Raw genomic sequence first — 24,490 nt, 5'->3', positions numbered from 1 at the left:
TAAATGAGGATGTTTAGTACAGCTTAATGGCCCAGCGGCAGCTTGGGGTCGCGTATAGGAACCGGCTTAGTGGCTGGGGAGGACGGACTCTGCAGAAATGCCATAGATGGCCGTCGGAGACCCGGCAATTCCAGTGGGAAAAGATATGGGCCCAATAATGGGGGATTTGCATTAGCAAAGCATTCGGGGCTGCTAGCCAATGGCGTCCGATACTCTCGTCCATCAGATGGGCACATGCAGATTGGGTTAAGCCTAAAATCGAAAGCTTGTCTCTCGACTCTAAACTACAGTCGGACTCAGTCCGACTTGACATGGACTCCACAGGCACTAGGGAGCCTAGTCTGCAACGAAGAGCCATTATGCAGGACAACGCGTCAGCATTGTGGACGACGATACTACTGACTCGAGAACAGCCACGGGTCAAATCAATACAGATGAGGCATAAAGAATGTGAATGGTGCACCTATATTAGATCAAAAGAAATATATCACATCAAAGGTCGTCAGGGTATCGAATCCAAATGGACAAAAGTGTACAAGTCACGCATGATATCAAAGGGAACAGGTCATCACGGCTCAGTGCGTATCATCGGACTTTTCCTTCTTGCTCTCTTTCCGCATTCGCTCCTCAGCAGCACGAGCCATGATCTCTCGCCGCGACTCAGACCCAGTGGCAGCACCAGCACGCCGCCCAGCGTCATCCTCCCTCAGCCCACCAAGCACGAACTCGCCCCCAGTCCACCCACATTCATCGACCATATCCTCCCCGCTCTGCACCCGCTCCCAGTCACCAGGGTTGTAAAACTCCTGCTCCGTCAACCGATGCCCACCGGACTTCCAGTCGGCCCTATCAACCTCGCGCTCGATCTGTGCGGTCAGGTCCCAGAAATCGCGGTCGTGTTCACTGAAGACACAATGCGCTAGTTCGTGACAGAGTGTCTTGCGGATTGTCCTGTAATCGCGGTATCCGTCGTAGGCATCTGTGCGCAGACGCAGCTCGATCGCTTCGCCTTTATTGCGGTTGAGGCCCAGGGTGCGCGACTCGCTGGTGGTATGCTCGGCCGGGTTCATCTCAGTCAGTAGCGGAACCGAGAAACGATGTTTCGTCATGGCAGTGCGGATGCCTGGGTCGTCGCGAAGCCGTTTCAGGAACTGGAGAGACCGGTCTGGGTTGGGTAGGTAGGCAAGTGGGAGCAAGCGGTGGAAGGTGTAGTTGTTGCTTGAGTCTGAGAGAGTGCGGATGCCGCTTCGAGGGGCGGGTGAAGCTTTATTTGTTCTGCGAGCGGAGGCGAGCGCTGAAACCCGGGCTTCTTGACGTCGTCGCGTGCTGGCAGCTTGCTCATGTAGGTCGGCGATTGCCTGGGCTGGGGAGCCGAGAAGGGTAATTTTGAACTTTGGCGACTCGAGGGGGAGGATCGATGCAAGCTTGCTGGTAGAGAATGGTGCCTTCTGCATCCCTGGTTTGGGGGCTATGAGGAGCTTCTGGTTCTCGACGGGGATGTTCAGAGTGCTTTCGATATCTGCGGAGAGGTCCTGCAGAGTCGCTGAGGTGGGGAGATGGAAGCTGTGGGCCGTGCCATGATGGTGTACCGTCAGCTCCAAAGGAGAGTCCATCGCAAGAAGTGCGCAAGTTCGAGGCAAGTATAGCGTGAGGGTGTTGCGAGAACAGAAAGCAGCTGCGGGCGCCATATAAGAGCCCGATTAGGCAGGCGCCGAGGCGAATTCGACGCGCTTCCACGGCGTTAGCTTTGTCAGCACGGAGTTAAGAGCGGGTTTATGCCTGAGGCTGTCCACAGAACTTATACTTGGTGGCAAAGGTGTCTGCTCCTTTGATTATGACGGGGTTTCTAGAAGGCCATGGGATGAGACAGAAGCTAAATGATTCTCAAGAGTTTGAAAATAATTGCTGTATAATCAAGAACTTGTTATTTATCCAAGAGCGATGTATCAAAGAATGACTGATAAAACCACAGATGCCCATCTACATCTCAAAGGACCATCTAAACCTGCATCTCCAGAATTCCGTCATAGGCGCAGGTGATATTAACGTAGGGCCGGGGGTTGTCCTCGCAAATCCACTTCGTTCCAGGGGCGCCGCCGTTCTTGTTCGAGTTGAGCAAGACCTGACCATCCTCCGGGATCGAGCCATTGACACGCTGCAGCTCTAGTGTGAACAGATTGAAGTCTGGAGCACCCTGGGGGAACTTGATGTAATATTCCGCGTTGTTGCAGCGGGCATTTTGCTTGGGAAGATGTCCGTAGGTCCTATAATGTTGCCGAATTGCAAGTCAGTCTTCACGGCCTTCTTTCCGATTCTGTTTAGTCTAGGGTATACTGACCAGATCAAATTGCAGTCGGTCGGGGTATCTTCGGGGTAGTTGGGATCGGTAACGACAAAGTGCATAGTGGCACCAGGAGAGACGGGACCAGCGATAGCGTTGAAATCACTAATTTGAATCGGACCGGCACGTTTGGCCATGGTAGGAGAGGCGATGGCCGAGCTGGCGGCCAGGAGAATGGAAGTAGTGGTAAACTTCATTTTGCCGGTGGAATTTGTCTCAGAGAGCGAGGTTATTGAGTATGGAAGTTGTGAGATTGTTGGTGAATGAAGAATAAATCTTGCCGGAGGACCGCGATACTTATAGCTCTGGATAAATGCCTCTGTTGCAAGCATCCAGTTGTATATTGGCTGCGTTTCACCCCGAGTTGTACACTGAAGGATGAGACATTGCGTTGGCGAGGCCTCGTTTCAATGCGACATTGCAAGGAATCTGGATCAGAATGATCTTCGATGGCTCACGATACCATCCATTCAGAGCATGGCCTATTTTCGGGCTGCGCAAGCTGGGACTCAATGCAGAGTAAGCTCGTATCCCGCTGGTTCGTAGATCAACACCCGCCAAGGACTATTTCCGCGCGGGATTGTGGCTGATGCGGCCCTATAAGGCGTCCCAATCTCCGCCGATCACTTCCGGACTGATAGGCGCTATTCCAGTCACTCCTTTAAATAGGCAATTGTGCCAGCTGCGCCCCAGGGTTCTCCATAAACTGCTTTTAGCACCTTCGCTTGGCATGCATTCAACATTTGACTGCCGGATCTGCCGGTTCCCGAACGTTACTAGGCCGTTGGACAAGGCACGCCTGATTTCTGACTTGTCGGTTGCGATGCTGCGCTGTCATGTAGATCTTCTAGGGTTTCATTCGAGATTGGGTTGGCCCTACGATCAGCTGTTAGCAGCTAAGCCCCTCCTACACACTCACCAGCTCTTGAAACAAGACCAACCCAATATTTTTCAGATACACGCCGAGAAATGTTCAGCTCCAGTGGTGTGCTCTTAAAGCCTCTTAGGCGCCCAGGGCTGTTCAATAGACAACAATTCGCTGTAGCTATAGGCTCCCCGAAATATGGGATGATGCATCCTTATGGCAACGCGTAGTTATGTCTGTTAATGCTTCTATATTTGCAGCATAAGAGGATAATGAAGCAGGCCTGGCTGACGGTCATAATAATCGCCCGACGTCCATTTTCAAATTGACGCCACACAAGAGATGAATATACTGCGCCCCCAAACTCCCTGTACAAAAGGACAAATGCAACCCAAGAGTATCATGCTGCCAAACGACGTAGGCGGTCTCACCCAAAATGCGAGATGTACAAGAAGTAAGCCGTAAATATCGATCTATAGCACTGAGAAGAGACCATACTCGACCCGCAAACACAAATGCAACAAATTCAGCAAAGAATTGAGTATATGGAATGAGCCAAATGACTGCATGTCACATCAAACATCATTCATACTGTCTCTCATCTGACGGCTTGACGGTCAGCTTCTCAAGGGTCGCATCGGAGATCCACTCCGCCAATTCAGGGAACCAAGTGTGACTACACCACAGAGATCAGTACTTTCTCCCGAGCCGCGACCAGGTGCGTAAAAAGAAAAGACAATGAAAGAAAAGAAAGAAGGACTTACTTGTGAAACTTGGTACTGATCAATGCCTTTTCAGTATATTCCTCGGACAAAACCAGATCATACTGAAACGGAACCTTGGCCGAGACACCCTCAAACGTCGTCTGGCGCAATGGGTAGATGTCGCCGAGTCGGTATTTGTGGAAATTCTTGCACTGCCAGATATCCGGGTGCTCGTCGGGCTCGAGTCGACTAAGGCCGGTGATGTCGATGTACAGCCCAGTGTCGATGTCGATCCAGCGCGCGTCGATAATGTTATGGCCCTGGCCGCGCTCGCGCTGCCGCGACCATGGGTTGATATCCAGCAGATATCGGCGCCTGAGGGTGCTGTCGGGCGACGTATATTCGACGAGCGTGTGGTTGAAGTGGTCGGCCAGGTACGCGAGCGTGGTATCTAGGATCTGGGTGTCCATGTCCCAATCCCAAGGCAGGATCTAGATATTCACCCCGACGGTCCTTAGTACATGGTTTATTTTGTCGTTTCAAGAACTGATGCCATCTCGTTCTGCACAAGTCATTCTGAAAGCTCACCTTCCCGTTCCACCACCAGCCCAGCAGGGTCCCATGCGCAATCCACGTTTCCAGATCGTTCTCGTTGAAGAAATTCAGATAGGCGCGGATCATATGTGTGAGCGTTTCGGCGCGCGCCGCATTGCCAACGGGCTGTGTGAAGAATCGTACATCGTAATGCCCAAGAGTATCGTCGCGGCCGGGCTCGTGGAAGTATTTATATTCGGCCGAAGCATTAAGACCGTATCTCAGCCACAATGGGTCTGTGAGGGTTGGATCGGGTTGCGCCGAGTCGGGCCCAATTGTCCCTTCGTTGGAGGAGCCAGGCAGCGCCGTGGCCACTGTGGCCCAGAGTGCAGGGACGACAGCGCGCAGCACTCGCCACTGCATCTCTGGCCGTGGTAGCAGTCGGCCAAGCTCTGGCGAGAGGGCTCTTAGAACGAGGCGCACGTTCCAGTTCGCATGTTGGGGCTCTTCCGGTAGTCTAGCATATACAGTCTATGTCGATGGGTTCATGTGTCGAGACCATGGACCCTGGAATGAGGTATATACAGCGGAGCTAGGTCCGCAAAACGAGATGGGAGGGAAGAGAGGGAGAAACGGACAAGAACGAGCAGAGAGATATGCAAGAATTCAAACAGAAGGCTCGATCAATGGGGGGGGGAAGAGGAGGTTAAAAGAAGACAAGAGGGAGCAGCCCACCGATGCAAAACAGAATCAGAACAGGGGACAACCAGCGCCCTGGAATCCAGTCCGGGTCTGTCTGCGGGGCGGATTCAACCGGATGGAAATCCCCACTAGTTGACATGGGTCAGATCAAGTCAGAAGCTCAGCAAAGCGAAGAAAAAAAAAAGTCAAGGGGGAGGGGACAAGGAGTATGCTAGGAAGGGGCACGTTTGGCATCTTTTAGCTCTAGCGGATCCAATCCCGACGCCAATCTTAACCGTGTCGAGGGAGCAGCGTCCATCACGCAGTGTCTAGAAGGGAAATGCGAATACGATGATCCGGGGGGAAGCGAGGCCGCGAATGACCGAGTGTGCAACTATCGTCGGAAGGGGTCCGACATTGCTTCCCATTGCTCCAATTCCATGCACTATCGTGCTTATTGACCCCGTCCACTCCGTGCCTGTCCATGGATCTTGCTGCCTGGAAACGAGCGATACATCCCCTAATGTGATACTTACGTCGTGAAGCCCTTATCGTTGTTGGGGTGCCAACTTTCCCATCCAGTGGATCCACCCAGGGAGAATCTCACTCGGGTTCGAGTAAATAATGCGGCAGCGAAGGAAATCAAAAAGGGAGGCCGCATACAGAGACTGGAAATGTCGGTCTGGATTAAATCAGGCATTGATTCTCTCGGTGCACGCGGCTTACATGGAGTTCTGCTCTAGAATCTCTTCTCCCCGTACTGCGAGACTCGGTACACCGGGTCAGAAACTACCACTACGAGGACCCTGTCAAGTTCGTCTAGCATCTTGGTGGCCACTGCCAAGATGGGTCCCGTTTAGGTTCGGCCGAGGTTGACGAGCAAAAGCGTGGGAAACAGCGCGAGTCCAGAAAAATCCGCGATTCTTCCGGGCGACCCGACCACACGACACTTTTCCGTATTGGGCGCAGTCGCGTGGCCGAGAAGAAGCATAACGGCGAACTCCAAGCGCCGACGGGGCCACTTTCCTCAATGAGCCTTGATGGCAGGGAATCCAAAACTCGTAGTCCGTGTCTAGATAGTGCAGTGATGAATCCCCGGCATTTGCGACCAGGTCCTATGGCAGGAAGCTCTTTCCCCGGCCAGGGTTAGGAGATCAAGAGACAAGGACGATCTAGGTTGGTTTGTAGTTATCTATATAAGCTAAGACGTCTCCGGTAGGACAAAATAGGGTTATTCAGGGTGATTGCCAAGGAGTGGCACAGCCTTGCGCCGCAGATCGCACGGGATGACGAGGGGTTGTCGATCGGTTGATCGTGAAGCAGGGACTTGAGATAGCGTGATCGTCACTACGCTAACTAATAGTTACATGGACTCGACGTAGATTAGGGTAGTGGTAGGCATGATTGAATTCATCTATTCATCGAGTAACGATCTACATCATAACTGGGTGCCATTAAAAACAGAGATCAACCGAGTGGTGGTCGATCGGGTCTAGGTCCGTGAAAAAAAATCTCTTGCAGCCTTGAAGCCTTTTCGTCATCATACGAGCAGCCCGCCGCTCCAACCGTCGCGTGCAGACGTTTCGCTTCAAAATCATCACAGGGGAAGCGTGCAGATTTCGTTAGATTTACTGCTTCTCCTCGGTCTCGCCCTGTGCAGCCTCACCCTCCGCGGGGGCATCCTTCATCTCGGCGTCAGCCTCGGCCTTCTGAGTCTCCTCGGTCTTCTTGGATTCCTCCTCGGCCTTCTTCTTGGCCTCGATTTCGGCGCGCTTCTTAGCAGCGGCCTCCTCCTCGGCCTTCAGAACAGCCTGGCGCTCAGCGTCGGCCTTCTCCTTGTACCGCTGGATGATGGGGCCGGCAATGAAGCGAATTTCATCCATCTTGGCGACGTAGACGGACTTGGTGGTGTCCTCGCCCTCCTCGTAGAGCCAGTCCTGTGGGGATTTGATCAGCTTACTTTCTTGCGAGTACGGGGACGTTGCAATGAATAACCTACCTCGGTGGCAGACAGCTTGGCCCGCAACTTCTCCTTCTCCTCGTCGCTGGCAAATTCGGAGTAGACACCGTCGATCTTGTCACGCAGTTCGTAGATGGAGCCCTCGAGCTCGTTCTTCTTCTCGTCGGTCTCGGCAACGAGCTTGTCCTCCATGTACATGGCGTTCTCACGCTCCTGGAGGGCCTGCTTGGCAGCCTCGTCAATGCCGCCAGTACCGGAGGCAATGGGCAGGTCGCCCTTGCGGACCTGCTTCTTGACCTTACGGGTCTTCTTGGGCTGCTCATCGGTCTTGCCGTCAGTGTCCATAGCCTGTTGAAACGTTGTTAGCATGGAATTGAGTGAACGAATTGTCTATCGGGAACTTACGTCACCGTTCTCGCCCTCCTCAGGGACGGGCTCCTCAACCTCCATATCCTCAACATAGTAGCCGGACTCGACGTTCAGAATACCGTGCAGGTTAAGACGGGCCTTGAGCTTGCAGATCATGAAGTCATCGTTGGCATCGGCCTTGACGCCCTTGACAGAGAAGCGACCAATCCAGGGGTTAACCTTGCCGGGCATCATCTCGGGCTTGGAGTAGCGAGCCTCGAGGTCGAAGGGCTGCTTGCGGTAGAAGGTCAGGATCTTGGTCGACGGCATCACGTTGCCGCGGTTGAACACAGTGAGGCTGGTGTCCTCATCGGGGATATCGGGGGACTGCTCCCAGGTGAAATCGATGGGGTAGTTGACAATGTCGTGCACGGAGAAGTCACGAACACGGAAGACGGGAGAAAGAGTGGCACAGCAGAAGGCACAGCCACGGGCAATGGCCTCGTCCTGGTTCAGGGTGAAAGAGAGGGTCTTGCCGAAGAACTTGCTGATGGTCTCCTTGATGGCGGGGACACGAGTGCAGCCACCAACCATCTCGATGTGGTCAATGTCCTCAACACCGAGCTTGGCCTCGGAAAGAGCCTGTTGCAGAGGGACGGTGACCCGGTCCAGGAGAGGCTTGACCATGTTCTCAAGCTCCTCACGCTTCACCATAGCACGGACATCGGTGTCCTCCATCAGAGACTCGATGCTCATGGGGGCCTGAGGGTTGGCAGACAAGACCTTCTTCAGCTTCTCCGCAGCAGCCAGGGTGCGGGACCACGCCTTGGGGTGAGTGCGGATGTCGATCTTGAACTTCTCCTTGAACTCGTCGGCGAAGTGCTCGGTCAAAGCCTTGTCGAAGTCGCGACCACCGAAGTGACGGTCGTAGGCAGTAGCCTTGACGTTGAGCTCACCCTTGCGGAACTCAACAATAGTGGCAGTGTAGTCACTGTAACCGATGTCGACGAACACCACGCGGCGGGGCTTCTCCTCGGGGCCGGGCAGATCCAGCTTGGTGATACCGTAGCCGAGAGCAGTAGCGGTGGTATCGTTGACAAGACGGAGCACGTTGAGGCCGGCAATGTCACCGGCATCGATCATGGCGCGGCGCTGGACGTCGGTGAACCAAGCGGGAACGCTGACGGTGACATCAGAAACAGGCAGCCTCAGCTCCTTGGAAGTGATATCTTTGATCTTGGTCAAGTACATGGCAACCAGCTGGGTCGCCGAGAACTTCTCCTTCTTGCCGAGGTAGCTAACCTCCACACCAGCCTGTCCGTCGACATCCACGAGGGCGGCTGTGTTGAACTCCTGTTCGATCTGGATGTCAGGGTCGGTGAACGAGCGGCCGACAAGGCGCTTAAGAGAGCCGACGGTGTTCTTCAGGTTCGACGTCTCTTGTGTCTTGGCAGCCTCGCCAATGTGTCTGCTGCGAGCGCTGAAACCAACGAGAGACCTATTGGGCAGGAATTTCGGGTCAGCACTGGACGATCAAAATCCTGACGGGGATGACGTCGGATGACTCTGATGGGTTCACTTACGGGGTCTGTCGGTTGGAGACCTCATTGGTAATCTAAAAGAGCAAAAACATGTCAAGTCAGTGTCAATTCCTGGCGAGCCCAGCGCGTGGGCGCAATGGAAGCGATGCGAGGGGTCCAGTAAGGCTGGGCGGGGCAAGCACGCACAATATCTATACCCTTGTTCCTGGCAACGCCGACCTTGGTGCTCTGCGCACCGAGATCAATACCGACAACAGACATTGTAGGCGGATATGAGGGGGTGAGTCGAAGGGGGAATAGGTGGGTAGGAGGGTGAAGAATGGAGGTTCACAGAAGGTGAAAAGAAGTTTGGAGGGGAGAATTTGCACGCCACTCCACTATTATGATTGGCGGGGTGTGATAACCAGTGTACTCGAGCGGTCTGGCCTGTTCCTTGGACGGGGGTGAAGCAGGAGGGGGGAATAGGTTTCAAACGCTAAATGATATTTCAGACAACTGACGCTCGGCGCCAACCTACTTCGGGGGGTGCTATATACGATTGCTTTACCATCTGGCTGTGCGCCCGTCGACCATCGAATGTTCTGGCGGCTGCTGGATGCACCGCTGCTTCACCGCCTGAAACAACTGGCAGAAAAAACTCAGTCTCACCGCCTGCTGTGGGTATTACATAACCAGTCTCCTTTGCTTGAGCCTGATTGGCCAGAGGTGCCTCAGTACTATCATACATATACTACCCTTATAGTTACATAGTACATATTCACCATCACTACAATAACACCCTCAATCAAGCATCAAATCACTAGCAGCCCTTGTATTCATTCACTAAACATCTATATTCACTGGGCACCTGTATTCACTCGCTGAGCAAACCCTGGGGAGGTATTTAAGCTCTCTTCTCGCATTCTCTACCGATGTCATATCCTCATACTCAACAACCTCGCTGTAAGCGTCACGCTGGCAGCCATGTCCTCCATTTTGCCAAATGTGAGTAGTACATTGCATATCAATATTTACACACTACGTCGCTGACATTGTCTTCATCTAAGTCATCACCGACAAAGTCACTCCCAAACCCTCAGCCACAGACCCAGCCTCCTTCCCTGCTCCAGGTATGGATACCCAGGCTCCCTATCAGGCCCAGTTAGGTCACTAATATTACCTACCAGCTCACCGTTCCCCCAGGCTGGACCATAAGTCCCGACAGCCCCGAATACAAGGAAGACTGGGAGGGCCGTGACCCGCAGATTCAGACTATTGCGCGGTGCTACGGCCTTGGACCAGGCATCCCGATAATGGAGGATGCAGAAGGCTGGACAGCAATTTTCCAATCTGGCGACAAATTCCATTTGTGGGCACGGATGAGCAATGATGTTGAAGAGATAGCCTTCCAAGATATCCACGAGATTGTGTGTGATTAATCAGCAAGATCCTCCATTTTCTGATCTTCTACGTTAATTTGAACAATACCACTCGAAATGTTACGTATAGTATTGAATACTACTGTAGCCAGCCAATTCTCTGCCAATCAGGCACCGCTTTATTATCAAACCAAGTAGAGGGCTCCATGCAGTTCCATATACAGCAACTGGATGATAAGACGGACTCGGCCACAGAGGCTGCATCAGCCGGTATGAAAGCCACTAAGCATATGTAAGAATAGGAGTGGCTGGGCAACGTGTCGAAAGAACAAGGGACCACGAGAAAAAAAAAAGTGGAACTTTGGAAAACCACCGAGCATTGACGTCAGAAGGAAGAAATGTCCTTCAAACCATCTCATCGACTGATTCAAGGGTTCGCGACCTTCGTTGAGACCTTGGCAGTCGCGAGTGCCGTCCCTGCATCTCCACTGTATCAGGGGTCTCGACGGAAGTCCGATTCTCGATTCTGTGAGCGAAGGGTTCGACTTGTAATGTGCCATCAGGGGAGTTGGCTGTTTCGGGCACAACTGGCGCGCCGTCAAGAGTAGTGGGGCAGATCTCGTCATAGGTTGGGCCAATGCCTTCCTCGAGATCATCGGCCATCGGCATGCTGGTCGATGCCTGAGCCTGGCGAGCATAATATAGTTTCCGCCGATCTTCCTCGCTCATGAGGTTCTCAACGTTATGCGACACCAAAAGTGGATTGGACGCGCTCTCAGAGGACGCAGTAAACATAGACTCCAGCGAGTCTCGAAGCCGCTCAGGGAAATGGAATCGTGGAATGGGGCCTTCCAGTTGGCTCATTGCATAGCCAGTCTCATTGGTATTGGCATAGAAGCCATCGAGGAGTTTTTCAGACGGTGCGAACCGTCCATCAATCTTATCAGCTGGGCGAACAGGAACAGATCTGCGACGGACAAGGCCTGTACGAAAAGTGTTGACGTTGACGTTCAGCTCATCGCCCTGTTCCTTGGCCTGCTCCACCGCCTCCCCTGGAGTAGTATGCACGTCTGCTGCTGCTGCATCAGCTCGTGGTCCACCCCAGGTGCGATGCCCAGCAGTGAATATCCCGTACATCATGTAAATCCAGTTGAAGAAAGGGTTGAAGATAAACATGAGAGGATACAGCCAGGCCTTGTAGCGCTTGAGGCGAAGCCCGAAGTAGAACATCAACAGATAGTTCAGCCCCAATGAGACCCCAATAAAACCGACTGGAAGATCATTCACACGTTTGGAGGTTGTGATCAGAGCAATGACCATGATGAAAAACAGCAATGCCGTGGTTCGGATGGTGTTCTGCATGAATCGGACAATGCACAACAGAGGATAACGTGCCCATAGTCGAACGTCGGTCATCATGCACACCTCGTTTGTAATGAACCCTAGGAACCAGCGCCGCCGTTGTTTCAAGAGACTTCTGAATGTCTGCACAGCTTCAGTCTTACAGAACGCACCGCTGCACATCTGGATCAGATAGGGTTTCTTTGCGCCAATCATGAAAAGATGAGTGAGCCACCGATCTTCACCCAGGTGACACTTCCCAAAATCAAACAAGTCATCGCACTGCTCAGCCTTATCGGCAAAATAGTACTTGGCCATTTTGCGGAAAGCAGAATATCGCAGGATCGTCAAGGCACCGGGTAGGCAGGTCACGGCACCACAACCTGACTCCACGGAGCGTTCAAAGAGCTGTCCATGGATGTACTCCATATCTTGAAGTATCGTGATGAATGAGTTCTTCTCTGTGGTAGATGTAATGATGCCAGTCATAGCAAGCATGGTATGCTTGCTCCCAGGCTTGAGCTCCATGTCGTACATGAAGTTCTGAAGGCACACACGATCGAGAATGCAGTCAGAATCAATGAAAAGCACAAAGAGGTCATCATTCCGTCTCAGGTACTCTTTGTAGACTCTGTCAATCAGTTTGAAGGTTAGCTTTTGGCAATGTCGTTTGCCACCATGGGGGAACCGAGAGACCGTGATCCGAGCACCTTTGTATGTGACATCGATGCTTAGGGGGTAATTCTGCATATGAATGGGAATACCAAGATGTTGAATGACTCGCAGGTATGGCTCGTCCACAGCGTCGCCGTCCCAAGAGAGAAAAACATGAATACAAGCGGCAGGATAATCACAGTCAACGACCGAGTCGACCGCTTTAATCAGGACCTCGGGATTCTCTTTGTAGACTGGCATCACAACGACTGTCTTCGGTGCAGTTTGATCATCGAGTACTTCCTTAATCCTTTTTGTACGCCCAATAGATGCAGTGACCAATCTGTACAGACAGAATAGCCATGGTCCGATGAGCAGGATTGAAAACGACCAGAATGCGAACCACTCAAAGCATGCAGACACACTTTTGGGGAAATGCCGAGTGATCTGGAATGGCAACGGCAGAGTGAAGACCATAACTGGAATGAAAGCCAGCCTGTCAAGAAAATGTGGGTTTTAGTACTCCGCGTGCTCTTTTGCAACCGTGTTCCTGGGGTGGCCATGGCGATTTGGAACTTACCGGAGCACCGAGAACAGAACCATCATCACCACCGCGAGAACCTTGACGCTCCAATGATCTGCCTTTTGGTAGACTTTGACAAGGCAGTAAATAAATGCCGCGAGCCACAGAAACCATTCAATCGCAGCTGCCAGCATCAAAGGGCCAACGATGGACAGGTAGACGATCTGTTGAAATTAGTCAATACATGTCAGGCTGAAAGTGAAGAACACACCTACATCTTTGGTTGGCCACCCATTCTGATCCAAATACTGACTCGCATTTCCTGCCATATTTCAGATGAATCAAACTGTGGTCTGCAGGGATTTAGGCGTTCGATATGCCTCCACGCGCCGTTTGATATTTCGTAAGATGGATCTGATGGGTCCGGTGCACGAAGATCGCGTGTATCTGCTTGCTGTCAGTGAACTTTGACACTCGCAAAAGAAATGGGCCAAGAATCCTCACAGTTTGGAAGAAATACGCGAAAATATCACGCGCAAAAGAGCTGGGAGGGCAGCACCGAGGGCGTAGATGTGCAACGATCCAGAGAAAGTGGGTTTTTTCACATCTTCAACAACTTTTTAGCTGCTGCTTAGGCTGGTATGGAAAGAATAATCGCAGGTAACAGAGATCGCGGTCTTCTAAGGGAGAAGCTTCCATGATTGCAAAGGCAGAGACACAGACGGACTCCAACGGCAGGCGCGATCCCTCATCACATCTACAACTCCCCGTCCTTTCCGCCATATCTATACCCAACATTCTTCTCACTCAGTTACCACTGGTACTAAGTGTAATCTTATGTGTTTGCGTACAACTTCCGACAGCTCCAATCTAAAACTGTGGCAAGTCTAGAAAGAGCTTCTCTATTTGGTGTCGCTTGCTCCGATTAGGGCTTAGTGTAGTAGCCTTAGGCTAGCAATGTAGCTCCGAAAAAATTAACATTATTCACTCCCCGCGACACTTCCTCTTGTGATCACTCGACCACATCTTTCCTCTCTATCCTACTCCGGTGTTCGCCACAGAGTGAATCGCTTCTTGTTTCTCTATAATATCGAGTGGTCAAATCATTATTCCGACTGTTGAGTCATATTCCAGCTGCCGAGTTGCTTTTTCCTCGTTCCCGTCCGACACATCGACCCCAACCTTTGTCCCACCTCAGTGCTGAACAATGGCTGAGGAACAGAAGCCCACCACTAATGTGGAGGCCGAGAAGGATGTTCAGAATGTCCTGGCTGAGCTGAAGGGAGATGCTGGTGCAGAGGAGAAGGCTGCCAAGGAAGACCCCGGTGCAGAGAAGGCTGCTAAGGAAGATGCGGAGGAGGCGCGCATTGTCGCTGAAGCCGCCAAGCTGGGGCAGAAGTCCGAGCAGTCAGAGGAGAAATCTGAACAGCAACGCGAGTCGAGGGGCTACCAGCGCGGCGGCCGTTTCCGCAACAATGCCAAGTTTGACCCCTCCTCGCAGAAGGAGACCGATGACCCCGTCGAGATCCGCAAGCAGGTATGCACTCAGGATGATTGTGCGTGATACGAGACAAACTCGCTAATGCCCTCGAACTAGGTCGAGTTCTACTTCTCCGATTCCAATCTCCCCATGGACAAGTTTTTGCTTTCTCAGGTTGGCGGCAGCGCAAACAAGGCCGTGCCTCTTAGCGTCGTGCACTCCTTCAAGCGCATGCGCCGCTTCCAGCCTTTCAGCGCGATTGTCGAGGCCCTCAAGACCTCCGAGACTCTGGACCTGGCTGAGAACGACACCGCCGTGAAGCGCAAGGTTCCTCTGCCTGACTCGGTCTCCGACGAGCACAGCAGCGATGCCATCAAGGTTTTTGAGGACAAGGCCATGGCCCGCAGCATCTACGGCAAGGGCTTCGGCGCGGAGGGCCCCAGCACCCAATTCGAGATTGAAGAGTTCTTTGCCCCCTATGGGCCAATCAACGCCATTCGCCTTCGCCGCTTCCCAGACAAGACCTTCAAGGGCAGCGTTTTTGTCGAGTTCGGCTCCGAGGACAAGCAGAAGGAGTTCCTTGCCCTCGAGAAGAAGCCTCAGTGGAAGGGCGAGGACTTGCTCATCAAGAGCAAGAAGGAGTACTGTGACGAGAAGGTCGAGGAGATCAAGGCTGGAAAGGTGAAGCCTAGCACCAGCCGGGGCCGTGGAGGTGGCCGTGGCCGTGGTCGTGGCCGCGGTGGCGGCCGCGGTGGTCGCAACGACCGCGACTGGCGTGAGCGCCGCGCCGAAGATCAGAAGAACGGGTTCAAAGACAACCGTGAGACTCAGAAGGACTCCCGGTACGTACTATCCAATGCCTTTCCTGAAATATGTCACTAACGATGGTTGTTCCTAGGGGTGTTCCCGTCATTGCCAGCACAGCGGACGACAAGTCCGCCGGCCAGAAGCGGACCCGGGATGACGAGGCCAACGGTGATCACCCGGCCAAGAAGGTCGACGCGAAGGAGTAAATCATAACCTATATGATCATTCTTTTGTTTGCTCTCATTTTCTTATCGGGGCCTTTGGGGCGGGATACAAAAGTGTTTTGGCTCGCTTACCCGTTCGAGCATGGTACATAGGGAGATTCCTTATCGGCGTTTATTCCTCGGTTAATGAAGATCTAGATGGGTTCTTTGTCTTCTCTGTTCTCGTAGCTTGTGCATCCAATGTGCTCCATGCCGTTCCTACACGATCGTCCAGAATGAGGCTGTTGAGCAATACCGGCAACTGCGGACTCTATCTGTCATAATACAATCCAGCAATATCACCCGATTTTAAGAAAGTGTATATCAATCCGAGCAATTGCTTCAACGGCTCGATCGCGAGTCGTAATCAGAACGCCAGGTCGTAGGCCAAGGTGTCTTCACACAACTCCTCTCTCATCTTATGAACTCTGTTCGAAATTGTCAGCGATTCATATAATTCGCAAACATCATCCCGCACTTCCAGGGAAGACAGCAAGACATACTCCATGTGTGCCGGATGTACCGCGTAGGTCGCCACATGGTCCGGGGTCTCCAGGACGGCCACCAGTCCCATGTCAAATCCTTGGGCACGAGGGATCGAGATTGGCAATGGCTGGCCAGTTTGCATCGACACGAGTCCTGGTTTTTCGGCATGTGTTAGCCTGGAACCCGGATCGGAGACATCTGCCGCGTTTGCGGGGACCTTCTCCGCGAGAAAGACTGACCTGGAATCTTGCCAACCATCCCCTTGCACATCTGAGACCAGGTCTGCAGTTGTGTCTGGGTCACACCTTGCTTGAGGCGAAACAGAACTGTTGTGCTGGTCAGAGCTGTCTTGGGAGTTCTGATGACGATATTCTCCCCGCATTCTCCGGGGCAGCGAAATGGGGTGCGCGGAGAGGCGGATTAGTTAAGAGCTCACCAATGTGGTAGACAGGCATGTTGAGTATAATCGACGGGGAACACTCTGTGGAAATCACACCAGAGAGATGGTTGTCGGGTTCTTTGGATATAGGGAAAGGGACGCTTATCGTGCCGAGTCTGCGGGGGATCGGGGATTCTCCGATGCTTGTGGACCGGAGATCTGCATCGGATTTGGGACGTGGGGACGTTGTCTGATCTATAACGCTATCAGCAAAGGCAGTGCAGCAGGCATGAAGGGCCTTCAACTTTCGAAATATCTGGGAGTGATGAGTAGAGAGGTCATGCTGGCCGGGCAGCAAAAACCTCGATCGCTCCTTCCCTTTGCAGCGCCCTCCGACTTCCCACTCTTCCCATTCTATTCTCATTCACCCTCCAGCCAAATTCCCTTCTCGGGCCCTGTTTCTCGTGCGAAGTCACTCATGAAAACCGTCCAGTTGAACATCCACCCACCCACTCGTTATTTACGTTGACCGGAAGCTTAGATCTTCCAAGATGTCCCAAAAAGAAGCGAAGGTGTCTGGTGGGTCGACTCGTCCAATGGATCAGTCAGATGGTCAGATCCTCAGAGATGGTGGCTTCAGAAGTCGAAAAGCACTTATGGACTCTTATGGCTTGAGATTCCAAAACCACGATGACGTCGAGGAAATGCATCAAACAATCGACAAATTCCGCAACATCTCGCAGCAACAATGGGGTAGTGTTCACGAAAAAGATCCGAAACCATCCGGTGATGCTAGCAGCAAGCCCCCTGGCACAGGGCAAGGGCTCAATGGTCAAAGGCATACCGCACCGAAAAGTTCTGGAAGAGAAAGCACGTACGCTCTGATTGACGAGTCCCGCGGGCACCATTATATTCGTTACAATGAACAGATCGAACTGGAACAAGTATACTTCTCGAGTGATACTCGAGGGTATGATTCGCACGGAGAATATGGTGGAGACAGTTATGAGCAGGAATACTTCAGCTGGGATGCCGGAACATACGATGAATATGACCACAGAGATCCTGACTACGACCACGGAGAGCCTGGTTACGACCACAGATAGCCTGACTACGGACACGACAGCCATTCAAATGACGACGACTACGGTTATCCCGATTCGGATGGTTATGATTACGATAGCTATGATTACTAGTTGAGGCTACGGATGATAACTTACAGCAATTCCAATCTCAAGCTGAGTGGGAGCTGCCCAGACTTCATTTGAGCTGTAGAATAAGTCCGGCTAACAGCTGACAGTCAACCAGAGCCTATATGTTGTTCATTCTTTTCTCGGTCATGGGCTTAAATATCGATATACAATATTCCCTTGCTGGTTCTTACCTGTTGACTGCATGTGCAACAGGTAGCGGAATTGTCGAGGTCTTTAGGCCGTGTAATATTATGCAAAATTCTAGGAGATAGCTGCCCCAGTGACTTGAATATTCTATCTTCATGTATTATTGAGTGATTTTTCAAACGAAGAAACATTCAACATTCCAGAATAGTTGTATGTTCATCCCGAGCGGAGATGTGGAGAACGCGGTTTTTTTTATCGTTGCAACTCCGTCACTCGCCTCACGTATTGACTCCTCCCACCTCCCCAACACACCCTCCCCTCTGCCTCATCGCTTGGAACAAGAACTGGAGTGTCCTTCTCGAACTCCGTTCTTTAAACTGGTGTTCCTTTCCGTCAGCATGTTCAAGAAGAAGCCGACAGTTGGTGAACCCCTCCCCCGCACTGCCCCTCCTTTGAGAGCTATCGCGCTTTGGAATGCTGGACACGATCTTGACTTGGAGATCAAACGCGCCCATACTGACAGCTACGCAGATCAAGAATCTGGCCCCTCTGCGGTCTTCCGACCGAAGGAAGATCGCAGACCAGATAATCAGCGACTACCAGGTCTCCATTCCCTCGAACCCTGCCGAAACAAATGCCGACGCCGCACCAAGCACAGCATCTACCCCCTCGCCAAACCTCACATCGATTCGAAATGCACTTCTCCCGGATAGTTCTCTGACCGCACGTTTCACCACCACAGCCGGCCCCGATCTACGGGAGGTTCAGGGCATTGTTTACGTTGGTGCACACCCTGGGGAAGAAGAGCGGGTATTGTGGTTCAAAGTGGAACATGGCCCTGGCGCGGATAAGAAGCGCGTTTATCCTACAGTCTACACGCTATGGCATAATCCCAACTTGGTCCCTTTACTGCACACTCCAGAGCTGGTGATGCGGAAGCTCCATGGCGGAGCGGACCTGATGACTCCTGGTCTTGCGAACGACCCACCATTCCCCGAACGGGCAGTCAAGGATTCTGTGGTTGCTGTGGCCAGCCTTGATAGGGAAACTGTTCCACTCTTTGTGGGGATCTGTGAGATCGACATTTCCAAGCTGGGTGAGGTTCAAGGGACAAAGGGGCATGCTGTCCGAGGCCTTCATTGGGAAGGCGACGAACTTTGGGCTTGGAGCTCATCATCGCGGCCTGGTCGGCCGGCCCCCGAGTATCTCGAGGGATGGGACGACGAGGAGACCGAGGAAATTGAGGAGGCTGTCGGCGAATTGACATTGGAAGGCAAAGAAGACGTCGATGTCACTCCAGCAGAGGAACCGGGTGCCGTAGAGGAGCCTGTGGAGGAGGAGAAAGAGCCTACGACCAAAGGTATGAACTTCATTGATCTAGAATCATGTCAAATACTGACAAGATACAAGAAATTGACGATGCTTTCGTCAATGCCTTTGTTTACGCGCTCTACAAGCTTAAACAGGATAATCCATCAGCCCCCAATCATAATTTGACCCTACCAGTTTCGCCGTCAATTTTGATCGCGAATCTCGTCACTCCATATCTTCCCATTTCTTCGGCACAACAATCACAGTTTTACAACATCAAAAAGACCAGCTGGAAGAACGTCAAGAAATTTATCAAGCATCTTGACAAAATGCAGCTGGTCAAGTCCAAAGACCGAAGCGGCCAGGAGACATACATTTGGGATGTCGACTTTGACGATTACCGTGTGGAACGATTTGTGCCTTACAAGCTTCCATCCAAGAGCGCGCTGGAAAGCACGAGCAAAACAGCTGCATCAGACGGCAAGAAGCCTGCCGCAACTGGCGGTGCCGATCCATCCGTGGGACAGGTCCTCACTGTCCAGAGTCTGTATCGGCCAACGGGCAAGCTGACGCCGGATATCTTCCCCGCTCTCTCTGCCAGCAACCCCAAAAACTATTACAAATATTCCGACGTGTCCAGCCATCTAGACCAGTTTCTTCAGGCACAGGACCCGCCTGTGATCTCACAGGAGAATCGTCGCATCATTAAAATCAACCCGTACCTCGCAAACCACATCTTTACCTCTGGCTCCTCTGAGGATCAAGGCACTCTGAAGCGAGGCATGGTTACTCGTGACGGTCTGCTGAAGCGTCTCGTGGAGGATATCTCGTTCTTGCAGCCGCACTATGCCATCCTGAAACCAGGTCAGACCCTCGCAGATGTCAAGCCAAAATCAGGCGCGACGCCAAAAGCTCTTGTTACCCTCGAGAAGCGAACCGGCTCCAAGACTGTGACCAAGGTCACCAACCTGGAGATCTTTGGCATTATTCCGAGCCTCTTGGCGGAGGAGCTGCAAAAGAAATGTGCAAGCAGTACCAGTGTCACCCAGGCCACCGGGGCCCCCAAAGGTGTTATGGAAGTATTGGTGCAAGGGGATCAGCGCAAGGTTGTGGACACGGCTCTGGTGCGCCGCGGTCTGCGGAGCCAATGGATTGACGTGGTTGACAAGACCAAGAAGAAGAAATAGATACCTTGGGTTCTTGTACGGGCGGGTTCTTGTACGGGCATACATGGGCTTAGCCACGAGTGGAATTGATGAATGAATGTCTTTCTGAACTTGGGATAAATACCACACGCCTGGTTGGGCATTGGTCCACGCACAATATTACACCGTGTTAGAACGAACTTTGCTCCAAAACCATGCTAGCGGTAATATCTATGCCCTTGCATCCTATCTAATCACGACAAGCAGCTTATACCCAACTGCCTTAAGCAACGATCTCTGCTCCCCTTCTTTGACCTTTCTACTGCGTTCACTTACTCCTTTACAATATGGCTTCTGTGTTTCAAAGAAAGCAATTATGTCAGGTAGGAAAGGGGTCTAGGCAGTTAATAGAACACTGGACCAAGCTCACCTTGTCAGGCCGTTTATCTAGATGGCCAGCCCATCATTGCGGCACAAGTCGAGCAGTTGGACCCACGTCGCTCAGTATATCGTTTCGGACTTGAACCCAGGTTCATTTCGCCACACTATCCCACCAACTGTCACCACAGTCATTGTGAAGCAACAGAAAGGAGAATGGGGGAAAGAGTTCTGGAATGAAAAAAACGCATATGACAGATTGAAAGAGCTTCAAGGGACAATAGTCCCAAACCTTTTTGGTCAAGGGTTTTTCGATGGGCTCCCGGCACTTATTTTTTCAGAAGTAGTCGGGACTACGCTATTTAACGTCGCTTGCAGCAACAAGTGCAAAATCGAAGAAGAGAGGTTGAAAGCTTCTATTGAGCAAGTTTCCAATGCCTTCTCTGAATACGGAGTCATGTACTGCGACCAGAAATTGGATAATTTCTTGCTTCTGCGACAATGGAGGATGCGAAAATAGCAAGGTGATAGTTGTTGATCTGGAGCAAGTCCAGTTTCCTGGCGAGTTTCGCCCATGGCAATACCTCGTTGACAAGGGCGGGGCATATTCTCTGGTAAGAGACATCAGAGACATTCGAGTCCCAGATCGCGAATCATCTCCTGTCAGATTCTGGATGAGCGACAACGACCAGGAGAATTCCTTAAAAAGCGGGCCAAGTTGATTCTCTTCGTGGAATGATGGAGAGAACATCAGAACGCCAAGTTAGACTGCGACTTGAGTAGAAGGCTAGCAAATCATATAGGCCAGGGATAATGGTGATGGGAAATTAAAGTACAATCTTGTTTGAATAATTATACTTGGTTAGATTTGGATATACAATACATTACCCAGAAGAAATTCTACTTTACAATACGTGGGTTCAAGTTCAAGCAGTCTAGATATCCCATTCATGAAGTGAAGTATAAAAAGAGACCCGGAGAGCCCAAGACTCAAGACCCCTGTATATACAGCGGGGCAAGAAGAAAGTAGAAAGAAAGAAAGAAAAATGCAACACTTGTCGTTGTCACATTTGCACAACTCAAACCAACCCCAAGAAGACAGGATACCGGATCCAAGCCAAGGAAAGAAGAAGAAGAAGAAGAAGAAGAAGAAGAAGAAGCAAATTGGTCATAATGGCCAGACATTGCAGACTTGCCAATCATGTCTGGTTGTGGGGCAGAACGCTTTTAGTTGCTACCGAGATCGCGCGCGTGCTTCTTGTCAGCGACGAGCCAGCGCATCGTCTGACGGAGCATGTCGAGGAACTGCTCGGCGCTCAAGGAACTGAGATAGGAGGACCAGTCCTTGGAGTTGTAGGAGGAGTCCGGTCCTGGGGTGGAGCTGGCAGTGGTTGCAGAGCTGGACGTAGAGCCGGAACTCGAGTCGGATCCAGAGCTAATGTCGGATCCACTGGTTGCAGCGCGAGAGGTGGCGCTGGGAATTGACTGGCCTGTCACGATGGAGGTGACAGTCACTACGTCGGGGTCGATGCTGGGGGTCTGGACAGCAGGCTTGTCAGTAACGGTAACCTGTTCAGTAACCTGCGAAGTTGCGGTGTCGGTGACGGTGGAAGCGACGTTCGGTGGCTGCATAGGGCCGCCAGGTTGGGAGAACTTGGGAGTGGGAGCGGAGGAAGAGGAACTCGGGCGACGACCGAAAGGGGGACGAGTGCCCCGGGTGGAGTTGAAGGAGTGCGGCAAGGCGGAGGGTGTGCGAACTGGGGAAGCACTGACAGGAGAAGCGGTAGTAGAAGACAGGGCCTCAATGGAAGCAGAGCCCTGGGAGGTGGCCGCGGAGGTAGTGGTGGCGGTAGCAGTGGCAGAGGTTGCCACTGGGGAAGTGGCAGTTGAGTCAGAGGCAGCTCCAGTGTACAGGGCCGGGCCAGGGATGTCGTAGGTGCTCAGGGACTGGTAAATGTTGATCAGGATGCCGGGGTCGGTGTCCTTATACAGCGAGGTACCCAGTGTACCAGTGGGAGAGTCACTACCGCCACCAGTGACCTCCAGATTCAGACACTGAGGGTAGTTCTGGGCGCCGTTCGTTTCCTCGGCCGAGTGCAGGGCGATGATTTCGTGACGGAGGACGTAGTTACCCGCCTCGATGCTACTAGGAATGGTGACAGTGCGACTGTTGTTGTTGGAGATGAGCTGGTCGGTGGCCCAGGTACCGGGCTCATCGTTGTCACTGATAAGACCGCCCTCGTCGATCTTGAAGAACTCCAGAGTGGTCTTGTCGACAGAGGAACAGTTGCCGTTACATTTAGCCAAGTAGGTAAGGACAGGGCCGTGATGGCTTGAGGGCCAGGTAGTCCACTGCAGCTCAACGCTGCCGCCGGCCTTCACGGGAGCAGACAGAGCACCTGGCTTGCCATCCTTGTGGCAAATGATGTTGGCGTTCGAGTACTCAGAGCCGTCGATATATCCCAGGTCGGTCTCATCCTCTGACCAGCCAATGGTCTCCGGGGGATCACTCTCGTAGGGATACTGGTTGACCAAGTAGCCGCCGTAGTAGGTACCATCAACAACGGCACCAGACACGTATCCGTGGCCAGCGACAAGGGCGGCCGAGCCGAGGAGAATTCCAGCAAGCTTGGACACAGACATTGTTTTGTCGTTGCGCTGAAAAGAACGCACAGCGTTGGTTGGATCGACGAAAGAACGTAGTTGAGAAGAATGAATGAAAATGGGGACTTCAAGTCAACCCGAAAGAGAATGGAAGGCACTAGACCCTGAAAAAGAATGGAAGGGAAGACTGGTGGTGAACAGAGTCAAAGGTCAACCCGAAGTCATGATGCTGAGCTTTATATGTCTGGCTCGTCGGCCACTGCAGCCGGTATCGTACCTCATTTCGGATTTAGGATCAAGGCAGCCACATCAGAACATCCACTTCCATGACAGATTTTTTGTGGGTGAACACCTACGTCTGCCACTCCCGCTCATTGTTACGGTCTCACTGGGCCAGCCATGGGTGGAGAATCTCGGGTGACCGAAAGAACAGCGCTCCGAGGTGAGAGATAGATGAGGGGCCTTGTCTCCAAACTGCCGAGGGTTTTGTGAAGAAGAGAATTAATTAAGCTATATCCGCCGAGTTGGGGTCGTCTGGGCTCGCTCAAACCACTAAGCGGTACCTGGCGAGCATGGGCGGCTGTCTGCGACCATTCAGGTTTCATCCCTGCGGTCAACTCCCCTCAATTGGCAGTTGGTCCCTGCAGCCAACGTGATGATATTGTCAGTGGCACGTCTGTCTTAGTAGGTCGTGCGTCCAAGCTCCTGCGTCTGGGATGATTTCGCACTTGATGGGCAGCTGGCCCCTGCAGAATGGCGGCCTCACCATATGGCGAAGGATAGTCTAGACTGATGGATTCAGACCCATTTCATGCCCTGCACATAGTGTAGCTCGTGGTGTTTGCATTTCCTCAGGAATAGCGAGACACAGTCGCCCGTTAGTGAGCTGTCAGAATGATTCAGGTTAATTTGAATGGCGCTAAATGGGTGCGACGGCCTTCGCAGAAAGTGCCACCCACGAGGGATGAACTCGAGCTCTCCGGGTCGTGTCCTCGTTCATGATCATCGTCCCCTCTCGGCGCCGTATAATCTGATCCGAGCCAGTATTGAGTTCATCGGGTGTGGCGAGGAGAAGCTCGAGGGGTGCCACTTGGAGTATTCGGTCAGTCCCTTGGGGGATTGAATGTTCGACGGGAGTCTGCAGCGCGTCTCCGGAGAATTATTGTGAAACACCCGGTGGGCTCGGCACGCCCAGAGCGGAGCCTAGTACTCCCCGCGGGCAGTGTCATTTACAGCCTCTCGCTGTAGGAATCCTTCATTAGATAGTCGCCGGCTATACTCGAGACACTTCTTTTGGCGCCTGCAACCCTCGGCATGGTCCAGCCTTCCACTTCTAGCAGTTACGTCGCAGCTCTGTTTACCTAGACTATGAGTAGTCTTTGTGAGTCTCACTATAATATTCCTCGCGTTGATACCGTCCGCCCGCCAATATTTCTGCTGCAAGCCTCATGTCTTTACCTGCGCGCCTTATGTTCAGAGACCTCGCACCTATATTCGGGGAATTCGT

At 52.3% G+C, this 24,490-nt stretch overlaps 12 protein-coding genes across 12 annotated transcripts; 5 read left to right on the top strand and 7 right to left on the bottom strand.

The window, feature by feature from the left end:
• Positions 1–575: 575 nt before the first annotated feature.
• Positions 576–1,613, bottom strand: N7459_007087 (putative zinc metalloproteinase; the record flags this gene model as incomplete). The annotated part of the gene is made up of 1 exon (XM_056946255.1): positions 576–1,613. The coding sequence occupies one exon, from the start codon at positions 1,611–1,613 to the stop codon at positions 576–578; it is 1,038 nt and encodes a 345-aa protein (XP_056798254.1).
• Positions 1,614–1,999: 386 nt separating this feature from the next.
• N7459_007086 (uncharacterized protein) lies at positions 2,000–2,538 on the bottom strand (the record flags this gene model as incomplete). Its single annotated transcript, XM_056946254.1, has 2 exons — positions 2,000–2,264; positions 2,339–2,538. 2 exons carry the CDS (start codon positions 2,536–2,538, stop codon positions 2,000–2,002), a joined length of 465 nt encoding a protein of 154 aa, XP_056798253.1.
• A 1,250-nt stretch (positions 2,539–3,788) lies between these two features.
• On the bottom strand, positions 3,789–4,867 carry N7459_007085 (putative mannosylphosphate transferase (Mnn4); the record flags this gene model as incomplete). Its single annotated transcript, XM_056946253.1, has 3 exons — positions 3,789–3,882; positions 3,971–4,401; positions 4,499–4,867. 3 exons carry the CDS (start codon positions 4,865–4,867, stop codon positions 3,789–3,791), a joined length of 894 nt encoding a protein of 297 aa, XP_056798252.1.
• Positions 4,868–6,753: 1,886 nt separating this feature from the next.
• hsp88 (Hsp70 chaperone Hsp88) lies at positions 6,754–9,235 on the bottom strand (the record flags this gene model as incomplete). The annotated part of the gene is made up of 5 exons (XM_056946252.1): positions 6,754–7,062; positions 7,125–7,433; positions 7,491–8,931; positions 9,017–9,048; positions 9,161–9,235. 5 exons carry the CDS (start codon positions 9,233–9,235, stop codon positions 6,754–6,756), a joined length of 2,166 nt encoding a protein of 721 aa, XP_056798251.1.
• A 702-nt stretch (positions 9,236–9,937) lies between these two features.
• N7459_007083 (uncharacterized protein) lies at positions 9,938–10,392 on the top strand (the record flags this gene model as incomplete). The annotated part of the gene is made up of 3 exons (XM_056946251.1): positions 9,938–9,958; positions 10,021–10,083; positions 10,141–10,392. The coding sequence occupies 3 exons, from the start codon at positions 9,938–9,940 to the stop codon at positions 10,390–10,392; spliced, it is 336 nt and encodes a 111-aa protein (XP_056798250.1).
• A 345-nt stretch (positions 10,393–10,737) lies between these two features.
• chsD (chitin synthase D) lies at positions 10,738–13,179 on the bottom strand (the record flags this gene model as incomplete). Its single annotated transcript, XM_056946250.1, has 3 exons — positions 10,738–12,823; positions 12,908–13,074; positions 13,126–13,179. 3 exons carry the CDS (start codon positions 13,177–13,179, stop codon positions 10,738–10,740), a joined length of 2,307 nt encoding a protein of 768 aa, XP_056798249.1.
• Positions 13,180–14,057: 878 nt separating this feature from the next.
• On the top strand, positions 14,058–15,343 carry N7459_007081 (tRNA maturation protein LHP1; the record flags this gene model as incomplete). The annotated part of the gene is made up of 3 exons (XM_056946249.1): positions 14,058–14,387; positions 14,448–15,172; positions 15,229–15,343. The coding sequence occupies 3 exons, from the start codon at positions 14,058–14,060 to the stop codon at positions 15,341–15,343; spliced, it is 1,170 nt and encodes a 389-aa protein (XP_056798248.1).
• A 364-nt stretch (positions 15,344–15,707) lies between these two features.
• N7459_007080 (Dabb family protein) lies at positions 15,708–16,281 on the bottom strand (the record flags this gene model as incomplete). Its single annotated transcript, XM_056946248.1, has 4 exons — positions 15,708–15,768; positions 15,844–15,979; positions 16,066–16,152; positions 16,263–16,281. The coding sequence occupies 4 exons, from the start codon at positions 16,279–16,281 to the stop codon at positions 15,708–15,710; spliced, it is 303 nt and encodes a 100-aa protein (XP_056798247.1).
• Positions 16,282–16,756: 475 nt separating this feature from the next.
• Positions 16,757–17,311, top strand: N7459_007079 (uncharacterized protein; the record flags this gene model as incomplete). The annotated part of the gene is made up of 1 exon (XM_056946247.1): positions 16,757–17,311. One exon carries the CDS (start codon positions 16,757–16,759, stop codon positions 17,309–17,311), a length of 555 nt encoding a protein of 184 aa, XP_056798246.1.
• Positions 17,312–18,019: 708 nt separating this feature from the next.
• Positions 18,020–20,043, top strand: N7459_007078 (putative RNA binding protein Ligatin/Tma64; the record flags this gene model as incomplete). The annotated part of the gene is made up of 2 exons (XM_056946246.1): positions 18,020–18,905; positions 18,956–20,043. 2 exons carry the CDS (start codon positions 18,020–18,022, stop codon positions 20,041–20,043), a joined length of 1,974 nt encoding a protein of 657 aa, XP_056798245.1.
• A 409-nt stretch (positions 20,044–20,452) lies between these two features.
• Positions 20,453–21,101, top strand: N7459_007077 (uncharacterized protein; the record flags this gene model as incomplete). The annotated part of the gene is given in 2 exon segments (XM_056946245.1): positions 20,453–20,838; positions 20,852–21,101. 2 exon segments carry the CDS (start codon positions 20,453–20,455, stop codon positions 21,099–21,101), a joined length of 636 nt encoding a protein of 211 aa, XP_056798244.1.
• Positions 21,102–21,606: 505 nt separating this feature from the next.
• On the bottom strand, positions 21,607–23,022 carry N7459_007076 (AA9 family lytic polysaccharide monooxygenase; the record flags this gene model as incomplete). The annotated part of the gene is made up of 1 exon (XM_056946244.1): positions 21,607–23,022. The coding sequence occupies one exon, from the start codon at positions 23,020–23,022 to the stop codon at positions 21,607–21,609; it is 1,416 nt and encodes a 471-aa protein (XP_056798243.1).
• Positions 23,023–24,490: the final 1,468 nt, after the last annotated feature.

The sequence above is a fragment of the Penicillium hispanicum genome (assembly GCF_028827665.1).
Source record: "Penicillium hispanicum strain IBT 35686 chromosome Unknown utg000006l_segment0_segment0, whole genome shotgun sequence".
NCBI classification, from domain to species: Eukaryota; Fungi; Ascomycota; class Eurotiomycetes; order Eurotiales; family Aspergillaceae; genus Penicillium; species Penicillium hispanicum.
This window is presented reverse-complemented; position numbering and strand designations above follow the sequence as displayed.